General features: G+C 36.5%; 1 protein-coding gene across 2 annotated transcripts in view; it reads right to left on the bottom strand.

The window, feature by feature from the left end:
- Positions 1–264: 264 nt before the first annotated feature.
- Positions 265–21,481, bottom strand: part of HSD17B4 (hydroxysteroid 17-beta dehydrogenase 4) — a 55,934-nt gene continuing 34,717 nt past the window's right edge. For both annotated transcript variants that reach the window (XM_052700665.1, XM_052700666.1), the window contains exons 18-24: positions 17,474–17,543; positions 15,007–15,113; positions 14,600–14,686; positions 12,210–12,293; positions 10,165–10,303; positions 1,858–1,985; positions 265–678 (exon numbers count right to left, since the gene is read on the bottom strand). In XM_052700665.1, coding sequence (XP_052556625.1) covers positions 589–678; positions 1,858–1,985; positions 10,165–10,303; positions 12,210–12,293; positions 14,600–14,686; positions 15,007–15,113; positions 17,474–17,543 — 705 coding nt within the window. In that variant the 3' untranslated portion in view covers positions 265–588. The remainder of the gene's footprint in view (positions 679–1,857; positions 1,986–10,164; positions 10,304–12,209; positions 12,294–14,599; positions 14,687–15,006; positions 15,114–17,473; positions 17,544–21,481) is intronic.

Genomic DNA, 21,481 nt, shown 5'->3' with positions numbered 1-21,481 from the left:
CCTCACTGAATTTCCATGTAATTCAGAAAATTAACATATATAGGAGCGACTGTCTAAAAAAGGTGGGCACAGATGCAGTTTAAGGCCTTTCTCCTGTACAGAAGAAAATACAGCAACACAATGCAAATAAATACAATGGACTTCCATGTTTTAGTGAGACAGTGAGAGCTGAAGACAAAACATTTTTTAATAACAAGCTAGCTAGATTTATAGCAATTAGGATGTTTAAAGTAATACAAATAAAGACAAACAGACACATAGAAGTTATCAAAGAGATACAGCCATTTAATTTTCTTTAGAATTAATACAGAAATATATGCATCTTTGTAAGAATTTTTTATTCAGATAAAGATGTAGAATGAGGGAAGTATCATTCTTTACTGCTGTGGAGAAAGAAGGGCAGGATATGAATGCTTAGAGTCATTTTATGATTTTGTGTCTACTGCAAGTAAGATAGCTTGTACATTAGCAATATAATGAATCAGATTTATGTTAAGTATCCCCAAAATGTTTTAATTGCTGCTTCTGAAATAATTGCATTTTCTGTCTTCTGAACTTCTTCACTACTACCATAGACGATCAAGAAGTTCAGAGTTTGGCATAATCTTTCAGGATCATTTCCAGCTTCTGGCTCAGCAAGATGTTCCCCTTCACTTTCAGCTTACCAGAAAAGAATGCCTAGAAAGAGGCAAAAAAAGAAAAAATGCATTCAACTGTCCATTCACAATCCAAAGAATTGCTATTACCAAAAAAAAAACAAAATCAAAAAAAACACCTGCAATGAAAATTGGGGTTGTTTCATGCTATTGTCCCTAGCTCACAGAGCTATATATGCTGTTTCAATCTATTCCAGGTTTTGTTTTTTTTAAAAAAAAGTTTTTGTGTCACTGTGGCTTCACAATTTGAAAGCTCTTTGAATGTTCTCAAAGGAAATCCTTTGCATAGCCCCATTAACTTGAAATAGATTCAAATCAGAAAGAGAGAGATGGCAGAACAGAATTTGAATAGATGCTTATAGCTCCTTTAGATGAGAAAACTCCAAATCAACTCAAAGGAAATACTAAAGTTCTAAGAATAGATAATATGCCTGAATTGCAATCATAGCTCTCTTGCTTTCTGGAGATTACCTGTCAACATCTAGGGCTTGGTTTATGTCCTATGCTTGTTATACAAAGTGGATTTTATTTCTGTAATATATTGGACTTTTAACAGACATTTGCCATCATTGTTAGTCTCCAATTTTATTCTCTAACAACTTCTGTTGGGGATCAAAGAAAACAAACTGTTCAATACATGACGAGCTAATTAAGGTTCTCATTTGCTCAAACATTAAATTGTAAGCTGAAATATTACTTTTGTGACAGATTAATTTACTTTTACACATGGCATTGAAAGTACAAACTCTGGTTACAAAAGTTACTTTCCCTCAAAAAAATGACCTAGTTTGGTGAATTTATGCATTTACGCATTGTTCGTCATTTTTCCTTACAGCAGTTGTAGCAGTAAATCAGGGTACTGCAACAAATACCAGCTTCCTGTAATATATCAAACAGCATAACCTTATAAATCATATTGAGAAATGTCAGAGGAAAAAAAAAAAACAAGAAAAAACTTTGTAATATTAGGCTTTATATCATCTGAGGTACTGCTATCCTCCTTAGAGGTAAAAGAGAGGTAAAGATGGAATAAATTCCTCTCCATGCCTTCTGACTATTTCAGTACAAGATGTGGCTTATACTCTGAGTCTGATCTGCACTGTCCAAACACCAAGTGCTGCAGGCTTTGAAATGCAAACAGTCATGAGCCAGAACTTGGCTTCAGGCAAACTTCCCAGTGAATTTGGCGCAACCATTTTACCTTTTGGGGATTGGTCTTCTGCTGCACCACATCCATAAAATCCTGGTCTGAGAGTGTGAAGATGGTATCAGCAGAGCTTCTCGCAGGTCCCTGGTACACAGCTCCAGAACCATTTTTCAAGTCAATTGCTAAGAAAAAAAACAGCAAAATATAGTTTTAGTTCAAAGTAAAGATGAAATTCTCAGTTTAAAGAACTCTACTCTCCACATCCATTATTGCAAAGCACTCAGCCTAAAACACAACCGTCAAGCTAACAGTTATTTAGAAAATGAAGGCTTTTCTAATCCTTCTTTAATGAAAGAAAACAGGTTAGGGAAAAAAAATCCACCTATTCCTATGCAGTTTGAGCAAATCGCTTATGTTCAGATAGTGAAAGTGTATGCATCCTGCATGCTTGCAGTTAAGTAATTCAATTGTGGTAAGTCCAAATTCTGAACGTTTTTCTACAGTGGAGACTAATAAAGTTCTTTTTTGGATTTTGGCTTTGTATTTTTTTGGGGGGGGAGGGGGGAGGAGGGGGTTGTTTGTTTTTTTAGAGCACAGACCAGGAGAGACACAGAAAAATGTAACTTGATCAATTTATATTGTTGATCAAATTAAATGTTGATCAATTTATATCAATACCTCAGTCACAAGCACGTAGTTTTATAGTAACCAAACGGAGAAAATGCCTACATTACCTTAAAAATCCTGCCCTTTCATTTTTATGGACACAAAATTTATGCATCAGCATCTCATGAGCCTATCTTGTCACTTAGACTTTTTCAGTGTCTGCTTAAATAACTGTGCTAGATTGAACTTTCGATATTCAAATTAGACTGGTCCCCAGCCTTGAAACATGCTTATTTTAGCAGCAGATTAATAAGGGCCACATGTACTTAAATCTTACTACTTTATCATGGTAGAGGTTTCAATAATTTCATGTCATCAGTATAATTTAACACAGTTAGCAGAGCAATTTGGATGGGAACTTCAGAGGATAAAGGGAAAATAAATCCACTGATAACATAGGCCAGGAAAATATCTGAAAAATGTCTCAAAAACAGACAATTGTTTGGTATTGAAGCACTTATTGAAGGAAAAAGAACATAATAAGAAATTTTTCAATTAAATCTCAGCCCTTTGATTAACTCTAGAAGACACGTAAAGAATATCTACCTCAGGGGAAGGGGAACTAAGAGGAAAGACTGCCATTTTAAAATTGCTGCACAGACATAAGAAAACATTTTTAAACAACATCTAAGAGTCTCAACTTATTAATGACTTCAAATATTCCAAAATGGTAATGTTAGCAGCAAAGTTGTGAGGTTTTTAAGTTGGTATCCTTTAGTCAGAGAAACCCAAATGTGATGGTTGTTCGACACATTTGCACTTCCCTTATTTTGCCTGGCAGGCAAACACAGCCTGTTCTGCTTGGTGGAGAGAGCATTTCAAGCCTTGCCAAACAGCTGTCCTCCTCTTCTGGAAAGTCAAAAATTTCCTAAAGTGCCTGGAGACTTGGAGTGTTATTTTCCCAAATGAAAAGCCTTGCCAAAATAATCGCCTGCAAGGCTAACGCTACCAGGTGCTGTCACTTGTTTGAAATATTTTGACAGGTTGTGCTCTGCCCACTCTTTCTCAGATTTTGCAAATTCTCAGTCTTTCTCATTACATGTTTTCCTTCTGACTCCCCACTTTCTTAAGTACAAAACAAAATCATTACTGAAGGATATAATACCTCCAATCAGACAAGGATTCTCAGACAGCTTTGCTTAGTTGCCAAATTTTAAGGCAATTGCCTGGCTGTGGAGACTAAAAACCAGCTCACCTTTTTTTTTTCTTTTTCTGAATAGTATCTCTGAAAGGTTAACTACAGTGCTTTAATTCATCTCAGGTAGTTAAATCTTTAATTTTCTGAAATTTGTTCTAAATATTATTTTTTCCAGTTAAAATAAAGCTAGAAAGAGAATTACGTGTCCAGTGATGTTCTGTGGGAGAAATTACATACTACATAATTATTATTCACTTCATTTTAAGATAAGTTGTAATTTCAGAAACAGGTTTAATGTACATCGCTACCTTGACACAGTAAGAATAGAACAGAAATTACTCAAAAGCAGATGAACAAGCTGCCCATCTATCGTAAAAGAACTAAAGCTTACCAGTGGTTAAGATACAGCTATTCAAGATACAGGAATAAACCTAAGAAATATTGTGGACTTCCTTGTTCTCTTCAAAATCATCCATATATTTTTCAGTTTTGTACTCCTCACAGCTAGTGAAACAAAACATCAAGTTCTGCTTCTTGCCAGATCTGCTTCTCTAGTATATATTAAAAAAATAAAAATAAAAAAAATCCTTAAATATTTTGGTTGCAAAGCTCCACAGTTTTCACATGATGAGCATTTGTTTAAGACAAAAAATATTTGCTTGGCGTTAGGGCCGCAAGTTTCTCCTTTGTTTGTGGGCTGGAGCTGCGTAACGTCCTTTTAAGCCATAGAAATCACTGCACCACAGCCATACCACTGTAACTTAACTGAGCTGTTTGAGCCACATAAGCAGCACTGACCAGCAAGTCCTTCTGTCTTGGCTTGACCTCAGATGGCGGCCAGGAGCCATAAAGCTCTCTCCTCTGTTCCTAACCAGAAGATTTACTTCATTTTTCATTTAAAAATAGGGTAGGTTAGTGAGAAATGAAAACTCAACTAAAAATACCTTCCCACCTTCTTCCCAGGCGCAGTTTAATTCCCAATTCCTCTACACCCTCCCCAACGCTGAGCGGTGCAGGGAGATACTGAAATGAGGGTTTGTTCAGCCCACTCTGAAGCCATTCCTCTCTGCTATTCCTCTCACCTCACTCTTCTTCTCTGTAGGTCCCTCAGGAGAACCTGCTCCTGTATGGGCTTCATGGGCCATCACCTTCTGGCCACATCCACTGCTGCACCTCCAGGCTACATGTTGAGATCTGCCAATCTCCTACATACGGAGCCCCAGGGCTCTAGGGGACAGCCTGCTCCAGCACGGGCCTCTCCTGGGCTGCAGGGAACTTGTGTTCCCTGCCTGGAGCACCCCGTGGCCTTTTTCTCCACTGACCTTGGTGCCTGCAGGGCTGCTTCTCAGAATTCTGTCACTTTGCTCTCTCAGTTGTTGTGCAGTGTTTTTCACACTTTCTTAAATGTGCTGTGACAGAGGAACCACCAGCATTGCTGATGGGTCCTAAGTCACAAAAGACCCTCTTTTCTCTATTGAGCACTGGCTAGAAAGGCAGGTTCGATATATCCCAATTATATTTGTTGATTAGTCCTAGTATTGTAAAGTTTAGAAGACGTAGAGTTAGAATTAAATTCTTTAACCACTGTGACAAATCCTACAATATCTCATTGATAAAATACATAATACATTGTGTTGCAAGGGCTATTCTCTTTTTCTAATTTACATCTGGGCTGTTCTCCTTTTCTAATTTACATCTGAATCCCATCAGCATTGCTTATCAAATCATTTCTATAAATAACTGTGAGCTCCGAAGGCACAAGAACATCTTTAAATACTGCATGACCATGGTACATGCTCAATCATATGAAATCCTTAAACCATCTTTACTTAAAAGTCATTAGGAAACGTTAATATAGATAACTTACTAGGGTGTTCTATTCCAGACATATGAAAACTATACTATCCTTTTTTTTTTTTTTTATCTTAAATAGTGTTACTATATTCACTAAGGAAAAAAAAAAAAAAAAACAAAAGTAAATCCCAGCAGTCACAAATGAAGAGCCCTGTAACAATGAATCCTGCCAGTTTCATGAAAACATGAGGGATCTTCTCCTGAGACTTCAGTGCCAGCACACAGTAAAGTGGATATAAATTAGCAATGAAAGAAATGAGCTGAATACCAGAACAGATTCCAACTTTCAGAGCAGCAAAATTCTAACTTTCCAAAGTGGTTTAAGACCAAAAATGGTGCCTTCCTGTAAAGCACACCTTTATGAGACTTAGGCAAATAACACAGCTGTCTGTTGCAGAGGGAAATGGTCTTGAAACAAGCCTCCAGTTATAGGTCTCCTACACAAGTCTCCTGATGTGTCTCTGAGATTAAACCTTGCATGTTGCACATCCATTACAGCAGTCAACTTAATAATGAGGTGATACTGGTGTCTCTACGTCCCTGCTTGGACTCCAAATAGTTCCTCAGGTGAGTAGTGGGCTGGGTTTCACAGCTTCCAGAAACAGCTGAATAGCTTCCAGATGTCCCAGGTTTTCCTCTACCCTGTCACACAGCTGATTTGCTCCATACAAAAACAGAAGTTTGAAAGAGAGGCATGCTACTCTTACGCTCTGTGTAAAAACTTAGTTTAAATGAAAATTAAAGCTGAAATCCCTTTTCAAAATCAACTAGCTTCTCAAATATGTAAAATTTCAGTACTGCTCACATAAAAAACAAAGTCAAGCAGTTTCAGTACATAAAGCAGTAGCCAACCTTCAATTTTTTTTGTTTCTAATTACATATCTAAATGCTGCATTACAGTAAATACTTAGGAATTATTATTCTCCATACACTGTGCTTGTCAGAGAAATAATTAAAAGGTCAAAAATGGCATATATCCAGATTAAAACTCTATACAATGGCTTTCAACCAGCAAGTAGCCCAAGAGTTGAAAAGTCTAATGTTTATAATATGGCTTTTGCCCTACTATTCATAGGAGAAAGTTATTAGGCAGTCACATTTGTTTTGTTTTTCCCCATCACCCCAATTCTCCCTCACAGGGGATAAGCAACTGCCCTCAGCCTGAGAGCAAACAGAACAAAGCATCATTCACTCTTCACTGCCCAGAGTTACTTTGCATCATAAATTATTAACCAGCTTCCTGGTAACTTTAGTGACACTCACAATGAAATGCACATAAACTTTTATAGGAAAGTTTTATTTTTTCAAGAACTAGAAAAGAAGAGAAATATTTTATGCTCTCAGCGTGATTCAAAGCAACAGAAAACTTCTAAACTTCTGAGTGGTGTTCTAGAGATTCATTAGCTATCAGCTAATAAATCTCAATGGCAATGTCTGAGAACTACTGGAAACAACCAAAGCAATTGTAGAGCATAAAATATGCAGAAGGGAAGAGTATGCTTTAGGTAGTGAAGCTAATGTGAGAAGCTGCAGTTAAAGCTGGTGGGTATCTGACAAGAATTCAGTTTTAGAAAATAACCCTTCACTTCTTAGCTTATTCCTTACAGTTTTGATACTGACAGAATGGATATTGTTTTATTTCCATTTTCACCATCTTTGTAAATTAGAACAATTTGTTTCTATGAGAAAAAACCTCTAATTAAGATCAGTTGTCAATAGCTACAGTTCAACACTTTTCAGACAGTGAATGAGTTGTCAAAAATTTCATATCCTGAGGATTTCTATTACCATGGCTTCATGCCATTGATAGGAAACTAGATAAAGATCACTGCTAATTAAAAATACCATTACTATCATTAATACTATAAACAGAAGTGCCTCTGAAACAAGAGTTCACACATGCTATTTAAGATAATAAAAATTCTGGCTAACTGCACAAAACAGAGATCAAAAGCATAGAGTAACAATGAAAGCACTAAAAGTAAGTAATTTTAGAAAGAAAAGACACTGAAAAGCACTGAAGCCTTTAAAGTTTAGAATACAATGGAATGACTGCCTGTACGAGAAGAAAATTCAGTCCATGATACAGTTTGCTTTCTCTTATCTGCTTTCCCTCTCACCCTCCTTCAAGATCTTGAGAAGCTCAAGGACATTAGCAGAAGATGCCACGATCATCAAGTGAGACAGCAATGAGCTACAGGGCCCAGATTGTTTCCAGCACTGTCAATTGCTGCAGTTTTCAAAATGGCACAAAGCTGTGCAAAAGTGACAAGTCCAAAGATCAGAAAACAAGCCAGCACAACTAAGTAATGAATTTAATAAAGGAAAGAAGCCCAGCAGGTAGCATAGGAGAGCCTTAAGCACTATTTGTACTGTCCTGGGAGGCTCTCAGTAGTAGAGTCTTAGAAAGAGGATGTGTAATAGAACAATTTGTATGAACTCAGAGCAAAACAAAAAACCTCTCCCAAATCAATCTCCTGACATTCCAGCTGATTCAGTGATAAGAATTCTGAACGTACGTTGAAGGAGTATACAATATTTACTCACAGCAAACAAATTCTACATTAATTTTAATTCTGAATTAATTTTAATTTCATGTTTCTCTGCAACACCAAACCTATTTATTTTATGGGATCTCCCTCAAGCAAAGGAAGAGTTGACACAGAAAAGTTCTGTCCGTTTAATTGTTTTTAGGCAGTGAAACATTCCCTGGAAGAAAGCACAACTTCCCTCCTGCTGCTCCAGAAACAAACAGAAGAAAGAACAAGGATGGATCCTCTCTCTCTGGATACAGAGGCAAAAACATCCAAGCATTTCCACCATAATAGAACACGGCCTTGTAAAGCAGATAAGGCCAGTGCTCAAGCCTCAGTCTTTCAAGGGTACAGATTTCACTGGAACAGGCTGCCAGGGAGGTGGTGGAGTCTCCTTCTCTGGAGATGTTCAAGACCTGCCTGGATGCCGACCTGTGCGACCTGCTGTAGGGAACCTGCTTTGGCAGGGGGTTGGACTCGATGATCTCTGGAGGTCCCTTCCAACCCCTACGATTCTGTCACTCTGTAATTTTGCACAATCATTCAAGATTCTTCTTCCATTAATTTACCCATTCTCTGCAGATAATATTAAGCCACTATCAAATTCATTCCAAATTTAGAGACAAGAGTAAACCATTTTAATGACAACATAATTTCCTATTTGTAACTGTAAACACGATTCTCACTTATATTACTTTTATTTACAGATGAAACAATGGATGAGAATGATGTAGTTAACAAACATAAGTAACCACTTCAAGGGTTTTGGAGTCTAATCAGTATGTCTGTAATGTATTTTCTAAAAATTCAGGCATAGACACAGAAAAGACTTCATAAGCCTTCTGTCCAGTTCTAAACATCATTTAAATTAACAAAAGTGTTAAGAATAGAAGACCAGAGGAATGGTAGGAACTCTAATGGTAGTAATGATTAAGAGTAGTAAGTTTCAAGACATCTTAGTTAAATTACTTAGTATCCTCTCTCTCATTTTCATTTATCTGTACTCATCATTAATCATCTACACAAGTATATTCAATAAATTAACTGCTATCCAAGTGCAAATCTCTCCCCATCCCTTAAAAATTGCAGAAAATGCAATACAGATAGAAAAGAACTTATGTTGATCGATCTACACATGAAATCTTCCTGATCCTCAGCAGGAGTCCTGCTTCTCAGAATCTTGCTCTTTAAAACTAAGAGAAAGTGAAATTATAAGGTCCTAAGCTGCTCTGTATACACAGTAAACATTTCATGAGAACATGACATTATACAGACTCAAGACTACTTAAAAAGCAAACCAAAACAACAAAACAAAACAACAAAACAACAACAACAAAGCAAACCTAGCCACAATTTATAGGACAAAGTGCAAAAAAGACCAGATCTGACCTAAAGGACTGCTGTCATCCGACAGCCTGCAAAGGGAAGCCCACCTCACCAGTATCTCCTAAAACGGTTCCAATTGGATTCAACCACTGAAGCCAGTTGAAATCAATCTGTGCAAGGGACAGGCTTGACCCAAAGATTTGTATTTCCCCACAAGGAAGACAGGCCTAAAATTACAACCTGAGTGCACATTACATCCTTCCTCCCACCCACTGCCACTACTATCTTTAGCTTGGTCATCAACCCCGTCCCCTTCCATGAAGGATGGGCAAACAATGTTTACATTCATTAAACTTTCATATCAGAAATTTCACATGGAAATAAGGTGGATGATATTTTTACTGAAGGCACAAGAGCAATGCAGAAGGAATAAATACTTGCTCAGTACAGATTAGTTAGTTTGTACATTATCAGACTAGTTACTCCAGCATAGCCTGCTAGAAGACAGTTAAATTAACCTAAGTGTAGTGAGGAGCCATTCTGGGAAATAGAAGCACAAATGCCCTCAAGTTCTAGAAGACTGCGTGCCTATGCCTTCATCTGAATAGGAAAGTTACAGAAGCATATTGTTAGAGAGTTGAAAGAAACTGCCATTATGGAACTTTATCTGAACACATTACTTGCGTGTTCAGTATGCAGTCAGATTTTTAGGTCCTGTAAGCATTCATGTACTAGTCTATCCTTGTTTTCAAAGCAACACTGTATTTAGAATGAGTACAATTAATCTCACTTTGTTTAAAAAAAAAAAATGCACTGGGACATTATATAAGAGCTATTACTTACTCCATTGCACTGCTGTTTTTCCATCTTTAGTGATGTTCCACTGGAACACAGCATTTACTTTCCTTACCAATTCATGTCCAATCTCTTTGATGCGACGGCCAATTTCTTCAAACACCAGGTCACTCTGCAGCCCTGCAGTCTTAAAAAAAAAAAGAGAGCAGGAAGAATTTAAAAAGCAAAGCTATTTTTTAAAAAAGAGACTTATGACTATTAGTTTAAGCATTGTGTCCAGGAGTCTCTACTGCAGAATTATCCAGTGCAATCAAAATGTTTTCCACCACAAGTAATTACTTCTAGCAGTTGTCAGCACTGTAGAGTACACTCCAGCAGAACATGCTCATGGACTCTTACTTGAGAATTATTTCATATTGTGCTTTTACAGTTTTTGTCATTTATCACTGTAATTTAAGATACGTTTTACACTTAGGATTTTTTAACAGCTTCTAAATTGCCTTTTTCCCCAGTCAGAGGATAACCATTGCCACTTTTTCCACAGCAAATGGAATATTTTCAGAACACAAAAAATGTTTTTACCAGTATGTTACCTTAGTACAACACAACTAATTATCAGAGACTGCAATATGAACAAAGTCAGAACTCAGTGCAATCACAGTATGTTTACCACGTCAGGGTGGGATCAGCAACATTCACATTTTTAACTTTTCCAAGCACGTGATGTTGTGCAAGCCTTTCATTGTTTTACCTCAACTAGTACTTGTACTTGATAAAAAGCTCTAATTTAAGAAGCTCCCCTGATATTTTCATCAAAAAAAAAAAAAAAAAAAAAAAAAAAAAAAAGAAAAGAGAAGGAGAAGAAGTTATCTTAGCTTTATTTTTTTCTGCTTTACCTACCCATATACCAGGATTCAGTACTCCTCACCCTAATATGTCTTCATCTCCACTGTGATGACTAAGAAGCATTTTCCATGATTTCTGATGATGTGAATTTGACAATCACTCAGGTAAGTTTCCCCTATTGCATGACTCAATCAGGAAACTCCTGCCTAAGTACCTTAATTTCTCAGTCAGCTTGAAGAAAAAAACTGTTCTGACCATGTTAAATAAACTTCTGTAATTATTTGACTGAAATGTTCTAATGCTTAAATGTTTGAACCCCAAGTGTAGATTTGGCAGCAGTTCAGAATATCAAAGGACTGAACGCAACCAGTGTAAAGACACAGGTTCCAAGAACATATCACAAGCTTTAGATGAATGTCATTATCTCAGTATTTCCTAAAGTTCAATGCATTAAAGTCTCATTCTTTGCACACAAAAATCAATGGAACAAAAAGGTTTATTATGGCAAGGTACTATGTATCCAGTTCTGCAAAGACTAACAGTCAGAAAGACGTGAGCACATGCAATTTTGTCTTTAGTGGCAAGTCCAATATCCTGGGTATATACCAATAGCCCATCAAGCCCCTCTTTCTCTCTCTCTCTCCCCCTCTCCCTCTCTCTCCTTTTCAGAGAGAATACGTTCTGTGAAGTACATAATGCGTGTTAGGTCACATGCACAAACAGCATTCAGAACCTTCTTTCAAAAACAATTCAATGATAAAATTATTCTTTCTGTGAGGGCACTACTTCATTTTCCCTTGCTCTTTTCTTCTAGTGCTTTCCTGTCACTCTCCCCGTGACTCCAGAAAAATGGGAGAAGTCACTCATTTTTACAGCTTACAATGAGTTCAGTCTCTATCATCTGCAAGAGAAAATCAATGTGCTCGTTTCCCAGGTACTTCCCTAATGTGTGGCCCTGAATGCTGCATGACTCTCTTGTTTTGTAACACATAGAGGAATGCTTATTACTAACTGCTCAAACAGTATAAAGAACTTCAAATTCCACCAGGTATTCTGTGGATTCTGTCAGCCTTCAAAATAAATCCGCAAGCCCTACATAATAAGCACAGTGCGTGCTCACATCTCTTAAGCCACATACACACAAAATCTTTGTGAATAAGACTAGCAAGTGATTCTGTTATTCTCCTGTTTCTCACAACAGTACAGCCCAACTATGCTCCTTTACAAGTCAGTGTTGTGTTGCTTACAGGCTCCAGTGAGGAAGGCTTATCCAAGGCTGATACTACATCCACATAGCCACCTGCAATAGCGATGTCTCCAGTCTCTTTGACCTGTGATGGGGAAAAAATTACATTAAAAAGGCAGTGCATTGGCAAAAAAAAAAAAAAAATCGCAATAAGCTTTTATTTATTTTAAGTCCAGAGGTTAAGAAAACAGGAAAGTTCAGTGAGAAGAAAAACAAAATCTAGTTTTAAAGCAAATTAGTATTATACCATTTGCAAACAGTTCTGCAAATGAAATAATTAACTGACTCTTGAGTAATTAAATCAAAATCTAATGACGGTTTTCTGTTTACAAAGTGATTGGTTATCTATCTGAAAAATTATCATCTCCGATACAATTAACTGTTAATATTACTTCCTGTGAGAAAAACACATTGCTCCAGAATGATTTTAGTGAGGTAGGTAACCAGTTGACAGTATCTTCAGGCATCTTAAACTAGAAACAATTTTTTAAACACTGTAAGATCAGAAAGATGGCAAGGAAAAAGAGGAAAAAAATCCCTGAATTCCTTTTTAGTTTTTGAAATAGTTATGTGTCAGATATGAAACTGAGTTTCATTTTGGCATTGTTTCTTTAATGAGGACTGAGACACGAACCATTTTGACAGTGAAAAAAAGGCAGCAGCAAAATGATTAACTGAAAATGCATATAGAGAGTTATATGATAAATTGAGAAGACCAGGCAAAAATCAGTCTAGCTTATTGCACAGGTGAATTTAATATGGAAAGAATGTACACTAAAGATTATTCAAGTCATTCTTAACATGCTGTCACCACCATCACTGCAACTTCAGACAGTGCTGAAAATGAATTTAAATCTCTGTATCACAATGAAACGTGTATTTAAGTTTGATTTATCTTGAGTGTACTACATGTACACAGATGACTTGATTTTAGACTACTCAGAATTACAAAAAGCAACAGAACTCAGCATAATTGCTTTGAGCAAGCAGCAGTTGAAACAACATTGTTTTCTATAATCATGTTGAACACCACAGTCTGCCTTCAAAATAAGTTACGTTATTCCACGCTGAAGCTTACTAAAAAAAAATCAGCATCCCCCAGAGCTCTGCAGATAATGCTAAAACAAGCACAACAGTAAATCCAGCCTTTGAACACAAAGAAGGATCACATTCTGTATACAGATTTCAAAGGGCTGGGAAGCACACCATGAGCACTGTTACTTTAGACTGTACACACAACCCTTCAGCGAAAAATCAAGAAATTCTCTCAGGGCTGAGCAGCAGTGAGTTTTTAAATATTGGTACACACCTCTGTGTCATCCACTGTAGCTGTGCAATGGCTGCAGTGCTGATCTGAGGCATTAAGCTGTCTTGTTTACTGACTACTAGTTCGTATCTAGTAGCCTTAAGTCCATATTATGAAATTCCATAGCTACTTACCAGGTCTGCAAACAAAATTTACCCTCACTAGTCAACATGTATTGTGAAAATCTGTGTTCGACTGGAAACAGTATCTATCCTGTGTCCTTGCAATGGTCTTCCTTTGATTTTGCCTGCTCAATCCTCTCTTCAGCTGCTTCTATCGCTGCTGCTGTGCCCACTGATCAACATTTTGGCTGAGATATATGTGGCAAAACTTTGGCCAGCCAAAGCAATGTACAATGTACAAGCTAATGCATGCTGACAAATAAGAGCAGCAATTCATTATTTAAGAGAATGCCAATGGCATAAGACACTATAACAAAATGAGATTTTACTTTTCACCTCCACATGAAGTATTTTTGCTGACACTGAAACTTTCCACCATTGCAGGATACTGACACAAAATGCTAACAGCAAATTCAAAGAAAACTGAGTAATACAAAAAGTGGACTTATAAAAGAGTAAGACCTGTTTTATTGTCATTATGTCTGACTGTTATGAAACTTCAATTGTTTTGAAGCTCTTCTGCATAGATGCACCTAAAGTTTAACTCAATTTAATTACATACTTTTGAGTTTGCCTTCATTTACTGTCAGGAGTTCATTTAAGCAAGCTAAACAAGCGTTAAAAAAAAGACAGATAAACAAGGCTAGGGTTATCTGCAAAAAGCAAAGACTTAAGAATGAGTGGTTTTTGCTTTTTCCATAGTGGACAAACCAGAAAACAATGAAATTATTTCTGATACTAGTTAAAACAAGGAGCATATAAAGTCCTCTAACAAAGTTTTTGTTATTTTACTCTAATCTTTATGAAACAATGAGTAGGAATATTTAATTCCTTTCACTTCATTTATGAATCTTCTTCAGTGGTGCATTCAATGAGCTACTTTTATCGCTTCCTGTCATACTCATAAACTTTTACACAAGCCACACTTTTCATTCAAGTCAACAACAGTGGCTGCATTCTCACCTTGGTCTGAAAATGAATTCTATTTCCTTCCTTCCACATTTCTGTTTGTAAAGTTTGCCCTGGAAAGACTGGCTTTGCAAAGCGAACCTGAAAATAAACAAATAAAAACATTAAAGAAAATAATGTAAAATTTTGTCAAATCTCTCCCATAAAGCTTAGAAAAACAGGTTCTACTAAACTGAAAAAAAAAAGAAAAAAAAAAGAAAATGAATGAATCAAATAGTGATGCAAAGCATATAAATATTTAAGGAAACATAGTAGACAGAGGCATTAAAATGCACACAACACTAAGTAAGAGCAATTGTGGCAGTCAGGACAATGAAAATCTTATCTCCACCCTAAGTAATTTTTTTGGCACTAAAATCAGAAAATTAAAAAAATTAATGGCTAATAGCAAACTTACAGACCTTGATTGCCTTGAATCTAGTCACATCATTGTTTGCAAAATGCTTCAAGACGTTTCTAGCAGCAAACCCAAAGGTGCATAGTCCGTGAAGTATTGGCTTCTGAAATCCTGTTTCAAAAATTAACACTTCAGTGATTGTAACATTAGGAGTTCACATGTTTCTACTACAGGTATTTGTGTTTTAGCTGGAGCATTTTATTCCAGTGGCATTCTTAAATTAGTCTAATAAAAGGATTATCTTACTGAAAGAGAATCTGTAACTACTTATTAATACCTCAAGGCAAAGGAATGTGTTCACTGAGAACTGAAGCTTCAACACCAAATAAGCAGAATGATCCACTGTCTGAACTGATGATCAAACAAAAATAAGATTATCTGTGCTATCATACGTGAACAGGCAGACCAGATACATCATTACAAGGATGTCTGCACATTAATAGCAAGGGGTACAGTACAAACTGAAAAGTGGTGACACGTACACAAAATGCTTCATATTTTGAATTCCTATTAATAGTTGTCAAAAGTCTACACAGTTTGTGTACTAAATATTTTTATTAGTATATAACAGCTTTAGCTTGTTTGGAATGGAAAAAAAAAAACTCAAAAGGGTTCAGGCATTCAGAATGAGATGAAGACAACAAAAGTTACAATGTTCTGTTCATACTGACATTTTGCTCAGGCTTCCTTGAAGCATCAAACTTTGCAGAAAAAGCTGGATCATGGAAGAGGATAAACTTTATATTAGTAATTAATCTCCTTCCAGTCCTGCCAAGTCTGACAAAATAAGACTTTAAAAGTCAGCCTGACATGCGCTAAAGCACAGTCATTAAGTTACAAAAAATACAGCTTGCACTGAGTACATTCTGATCCCTCAGTAGGTTGCTCTGACCTCACTGGGCTATTGTGAACAATAATTGATCATGCCTGTACCAGCTCATGGGGAGGCTGTGAGACAGGTCTGTCCAGCCCTGGCTCTGAAAATAGATGCTTTGCCTGGAACTCATCTGCCACTCTCAACTGTCAGAATCTGTTTTTCCTGAGCTTTATGAACAACTCCTCACAGCATCTACACATCATGAAAAGTTGTCTCAAGGGACAACAACTAGGAGAAAAACAAAAAAAGAGAGAATAAATAATAATGTGAATATATATACGTAAAGGAGACAGGAGAAAGACTGGCCTGAGGAGAGACAGAAGAGATAAGACACCACTTTCAAGACTGAGACAAAAAGGCCACTAGCACTTGATGTAGGGAAAGACAGGAAGCCTAAGACAGAGCCTGAAGGGAAGACAAGACTACCAGGCATCTGAATGACAAACAGAGATTATGAGTGGTTAGGTTAGGAAAAGAGACATGACAGAAGGACAAAAAATACACACTCAGAGAAAAAACCCTAAGGTGACTTTTTACCTAGACTGAGATGAAAGGAAAATAAATGTTGTTTTCACGTTTCAATATCTTAAGTGTATGCACATGCTATAGGAATAAAAACACAAAAATATCAACACGTTTTCCTGAGTATCTTCCCTGAAGCATTACCTAACTGCAAGAAGGCTTAACAGTAATCTTGGAATCACCTGAGTGCATTAAGGTTTATGCTTCCTTCCAGTGCACACAGGTAAGAGATGGTCAATTTAAAAGACAAAAATGAACTTAAATGCATCCTAGGAAAAAAGTTTCTGTATAACTAGAATAAATACATCTAAAAGACCTCTTCAGTAATGTTCTTTTTCGTTTAAACATAAGTCTAGCATAGATATTTGAGTAGGAAACTGCCACAGTTGTAAAAACCAACACTGTTCTTAAGTATTCAGACAGATTCACATACAGATTTTCACTGTACCAGTGCTCTTTGTATGTTGAAGAATTTTACTCCTCCTGCAAGGACTTTCTAATGCAGCAATATATACATGGCCAATGTACTGTGTTACCAAGAGGTCTAGGTACACAACTTTACAAAAAAACCATGCTCCACTCTATCCTGCTCTCTTGTCATTTGTTGGAGTCAAGAAGACTACACAGAAGCAGAAAAAGCTACACCAACACTAACATAATCTCAAAATCATTTAAATGGAAAGAATGATCTATCAAACAGTTTATGTAATTCCCTCCAAAGCTTTTGATAGTTAATTGAATTATTTCTGCTTATGAAAACAGAGATTGAACAGATGGGAAGGTGGAAACATACAAACTCCAGCAGGAAAATCAGACAAAAGATTGACTTCCTTATTGACTGTCGATAAGAATCTGAGCAATATTCCAAGTATTCCTAGGTACATGAAGCAATACTTCTAAGTGAGGCACCACACAAAACTTTGAAGACATCTAAAGGTGACTATAAGGACACCTGTGAAAAAACACTGCTTTTCCCAGCCTCTTAGACAATTACTGATAAAGTGAAAAAAATAAAAATACATTTGCATCATCCTTTATCCAAATATAAATACATCAGGATCCCACAACTCACCTCCCAGTGCAGCAAAACTTGGATCAAGATGTAAAGGATTCCAATCCCCACTAAGCCGATACAAGGCAGCCTTCAGAAGCAAAGAAAAATGGGAGATTAGGGCTTATAGAAACTACTTAAAATTACAGATTATCAAACTACTCAAAATCTGTTTTATTAGCTCTTAGATAATAAACTCTACAGTCAACTAAATAACAGTTATGTTTTTGTACAGACAAGCTGCCAAGGCCCAGAATAAACTAATGAAATTGAGGCACGTTGGTACATGATAAAATAATCAACTGCTTAATGGGAGTAAAAACATATTCTCGTGACAGGCAGATCCAGCTTCACTAAAATCTGACAGTAGGGAAGTAACATATTTCTTAGAAATTGTCAGTAGGTTCATTTGCTTGAAGTGTAATTTTAAAGAAATTCTCACATGACAGATTCATTCACTTAAAAAAAGAATACATCTGAAAACTTTCAGAATAAACAACAACAAAAAATGCTACTATGCTTCTTCAACACATGATGCATCTTACACAGCTCAGAAACATTATTTTCGCTTGCTTTTTAAGAGTAACATGACAAGAGTAATTGTGATAGCATTCTTTCAGCAACTTCCAGCAGGGCAGATCCCAATATTAAGCAAACAAAAGTCCCCCAAGTGACAGGCTGGTTTTTCTAGATGGCTTTTGTTTCGCGTTAAATGTTTTCCTGAAACATGAAATACAAATGTATTGTATATACTGTGAATGTGGATAAACCTGAGAAATATTTAATGATGTGGATGCTGTAGTTTAGATTCCTATGTTTGTATGGCTTCAGCATTTCCACTGCCAAATCCTATATTTGCTGTATGTGTGAAGTGGCCCAAAGTCCATATTATGAGATGAATGGCGAAGTCAACCTTTTCTACGAGTTTCTGGTTTAGATTATGCCATGGTCATGAGATTTCAGTGAAAGAACTAAATCATGAGGTACTTCTACCATAATGCTCCCAGCAGTGCAGAGAAACCAGCAAGCAACATTAGTGAAGAGGCATATACAAATTGTGCAAGAGTTTAACCGAAGAGAAAAAAAACAAGTTTTATTTTAATACTGCTATCATTATCATAAAAATTCTTTCCCAATACTCTGCACCAAGATTATATAAAAAGGTATGCGATTATACAAATGAGGGTAGTTTGCAACAAAGGAAAAAAACAATCAGAAATTAATCTTATAAGATCAACAACAAACAAAAATAGCTAAGATCCCTTGCCAAACAAGAATGAGGTCCAGATCTGAAGGCAGTACCTTTCAGTGCCACGACACTACAGCTAGCAACCTGCAAGCCCAATCCAATCAAGCTGAAAAAAGGAAGTGGAATTTACTGTCAGTGGCTGTGATGTCATAGATGCCATCCATTCCAGAGGTGGCCTCCAGGGAGTTTATAGTGAAATACACAGTGCTGGTTGAGGGGCCAACAGGGAAGCAGAGGAGAAAATGGAGGTTAATGTAAATTTTTTCACTGCCACATAGAAGGCAGCTGGAATGAACAGTGGAAACAGGCAATTGGAAATGGGCTAATTATTACTATCTATGCAGAGCATCTCCTCCCTTCACATCCACTAGACTTACAAAATTGTGTTGAAAGGGATCTGAAAGACCATCTAGTTGCAACCCCCCTACAATGGGAAGGAACACCTTCCACTAGGTTAGGCTGTCCAAAGCAACATCCAGCTTGAACAGCTCCAGGAAAGGAGCATCCACAGTTCCTCCGGGCAAAAGCTAGAGTGAATAGCAGCTTTGAGGTACCACTAATTTCTTTGCTAAGACCTGTCTATGGTCTTCATGACACACGAAAATTGAAGTTAGTTCATTATGAAAGAAATTCTAGAGGGAAGCAGAACCTTAGTTTCATTTGAAAAATTACAGGATAACAGTTTTAATGAAGTTGCTCTCAACGCAATTAAACAAATTAGAGTATCATCCTTTATTAATGAAGCTCTTTCAACACAAATGTAACAACCACCACTCTTTAGAAGCAGAAAACTGAAGTTGCCAAATGTGAATTGCACAAAATTATTACACTACTTTAAGGCAAATTAAAAGATGTCAAAAGGCTTTTAAAAAAAATTTTCCACAAAGGTGCCATTACAATGGATGTTAATTGATACTAAATAACAGTTATAATAGAGGAAGGTTATATTTAGATAAGAGACCAAATTTCAAGTTAAATCTAGTTTAGTCTATGCAGTTGCTTCTTACTGAACTTGTAAAATACACTACTCATTTATTTAGGGTGATAATAAGCAGTACTTCAAAGACAATTCTTAGGCCGGATGCCTTTCAAAATAATCACGATGAGAATTATTACACCGTTAACATAACGTTTAGGAAATAATATACCTCAATGTGATCAATTATTATGTGATCAATGTATTTTGCTAAAAACCTGGCACATGAGTATAGGAAATACTTGGCCTTTGTATCTTTGACAGCTGGAAGTGGCCCTGGTCACTGTCAGAAAACACATTGCCTGGAATGAGTAGCAGCAATTACAGAGCAGGCTATGCAAATTAAGCACAGTCACCTCAGGTCTGCCAACAAACTTTTTTTCATTTGCCACACTCTTGGGTATTACTTAATCGTATAAAATTATATGAAGTACATACCACATTGGAAAAGAATTGTTGTAAAGCCTTGTTGGTCCTATTTTCTATACTCCTACAATAACATTTCCTGAAATCTTGAGTGATAGCATAAAAGCAGATAGAGCGATGCATCCTCGGAGGATGACAAGAGCCAATTGATGTGGGGCATTAGATTGAAGTCAGTCATAACATGGTTAGATTGTTCTCCAATTAATAACACAAACTGTCAAGTCTAATTTCTTAACAATTTAGGAGTTCTGCCAGATCACAAAAGGAAAGGCGATATTCAATTTGTCTGTGCCAACATTTCAGTCTTGCCTGTGGACTGCAATAAAGGTCAGTGGTAAAGCTAACAAAAAATGAAGCCAACTCTTCATATATTTTGCCTTCTAACTTGTCAGAGCTTTGCCTGAGACATTACACTTTCATGTACTTTTTTTGTATGTGCATGTGTGTTTATGTGCATGTTTGTATGCTTTACTGAACAACTTATTAAAGCAACGGTAAGCAGCCTAGCCATCTCAGAAAGACACAAAAACAGCACAAATCTCATCTAAAATTCAATGAGCTCTGACTTACATTAATAACAATGAATGTTTCCAGGTAGACTCAGTGCTGATGCTTCAAGGGATCAAATTAATGCACTATACTAATAAATAAGCAACTACACTTCAACTTTGAGATTTCCACTTGCCATAACTTCTTTTTAACCATCTATTTAAGTCTAAGTTACAGATACTGAGGAAGAGCAATCAGTTAGCAACAACACATAGAAAAGTAGAAGTGTTTGTTTGTTCCTTCCAACTGTTTTTCTCACTGAAGTAGGTCTATGCATAAAATATAACAGATCCTATTAGTTGTTCATAACAGCTTCCAATGCCTGAATATGTTTTGTGGAAACCTGGTTCACATACAGTTCTATTTAATAACAAGACTAACTAAGAAAAACAAGTGTAGTACCCTAGACCATTTTAAGCTTGCGATTACATTTTCTCTGTTGTCTGGACAGCATAAATTCAAGACTTTTCTGGCACAGGCTTCAAAGAACATTAGTTATTTATAAGAAGCATAGCAAACATACAGGAAGCCTTTTCTCTAGTGGGGCCTCCCAATTAAAAGATACAAACTGTTTCAAATCATCTTGTTTTGTAGAAATTCGAATGAAATTAATTTCTATATACTTCTGTAAGACATTTATAGACAAGGGATGGAAATCAACTGTCGGAAAGGAAGATCATCTTGTTTAAACAAAATCACTGCTATCCTAGCACCTTTTCTTTTTTTACAATCTTATCACATCAAATTCTAGCATAACTGAAGCCATCAATTATTTTTTCAAAACCATCATAATTAGTAAAGTATAATCTGATCTTCCCAATTGGGATAC

Source organism: Tympanuchus pallidicinctus, unplaced genomic scaffold (genome assembly GCF_026119805.1).
Source record: "Tympanuchus pallidicinctus isolate F22 unplaced genomic scaffold, pur_lepc_1.0 scaffold4, whole genome shotgun sequence".
NCBI classification, from domain to species: Eukaryota; Metazoa; Chordata; class Aves; order Galliformes; family Phasianidae; genus Tympanuchus; species Tympanuchus pallidicinctus.
The sequence above is the reverse complement of the archived record's forward strand: the minus strand, read 5'-3'. Positions and strand labels throughout refer to the sequence as shown.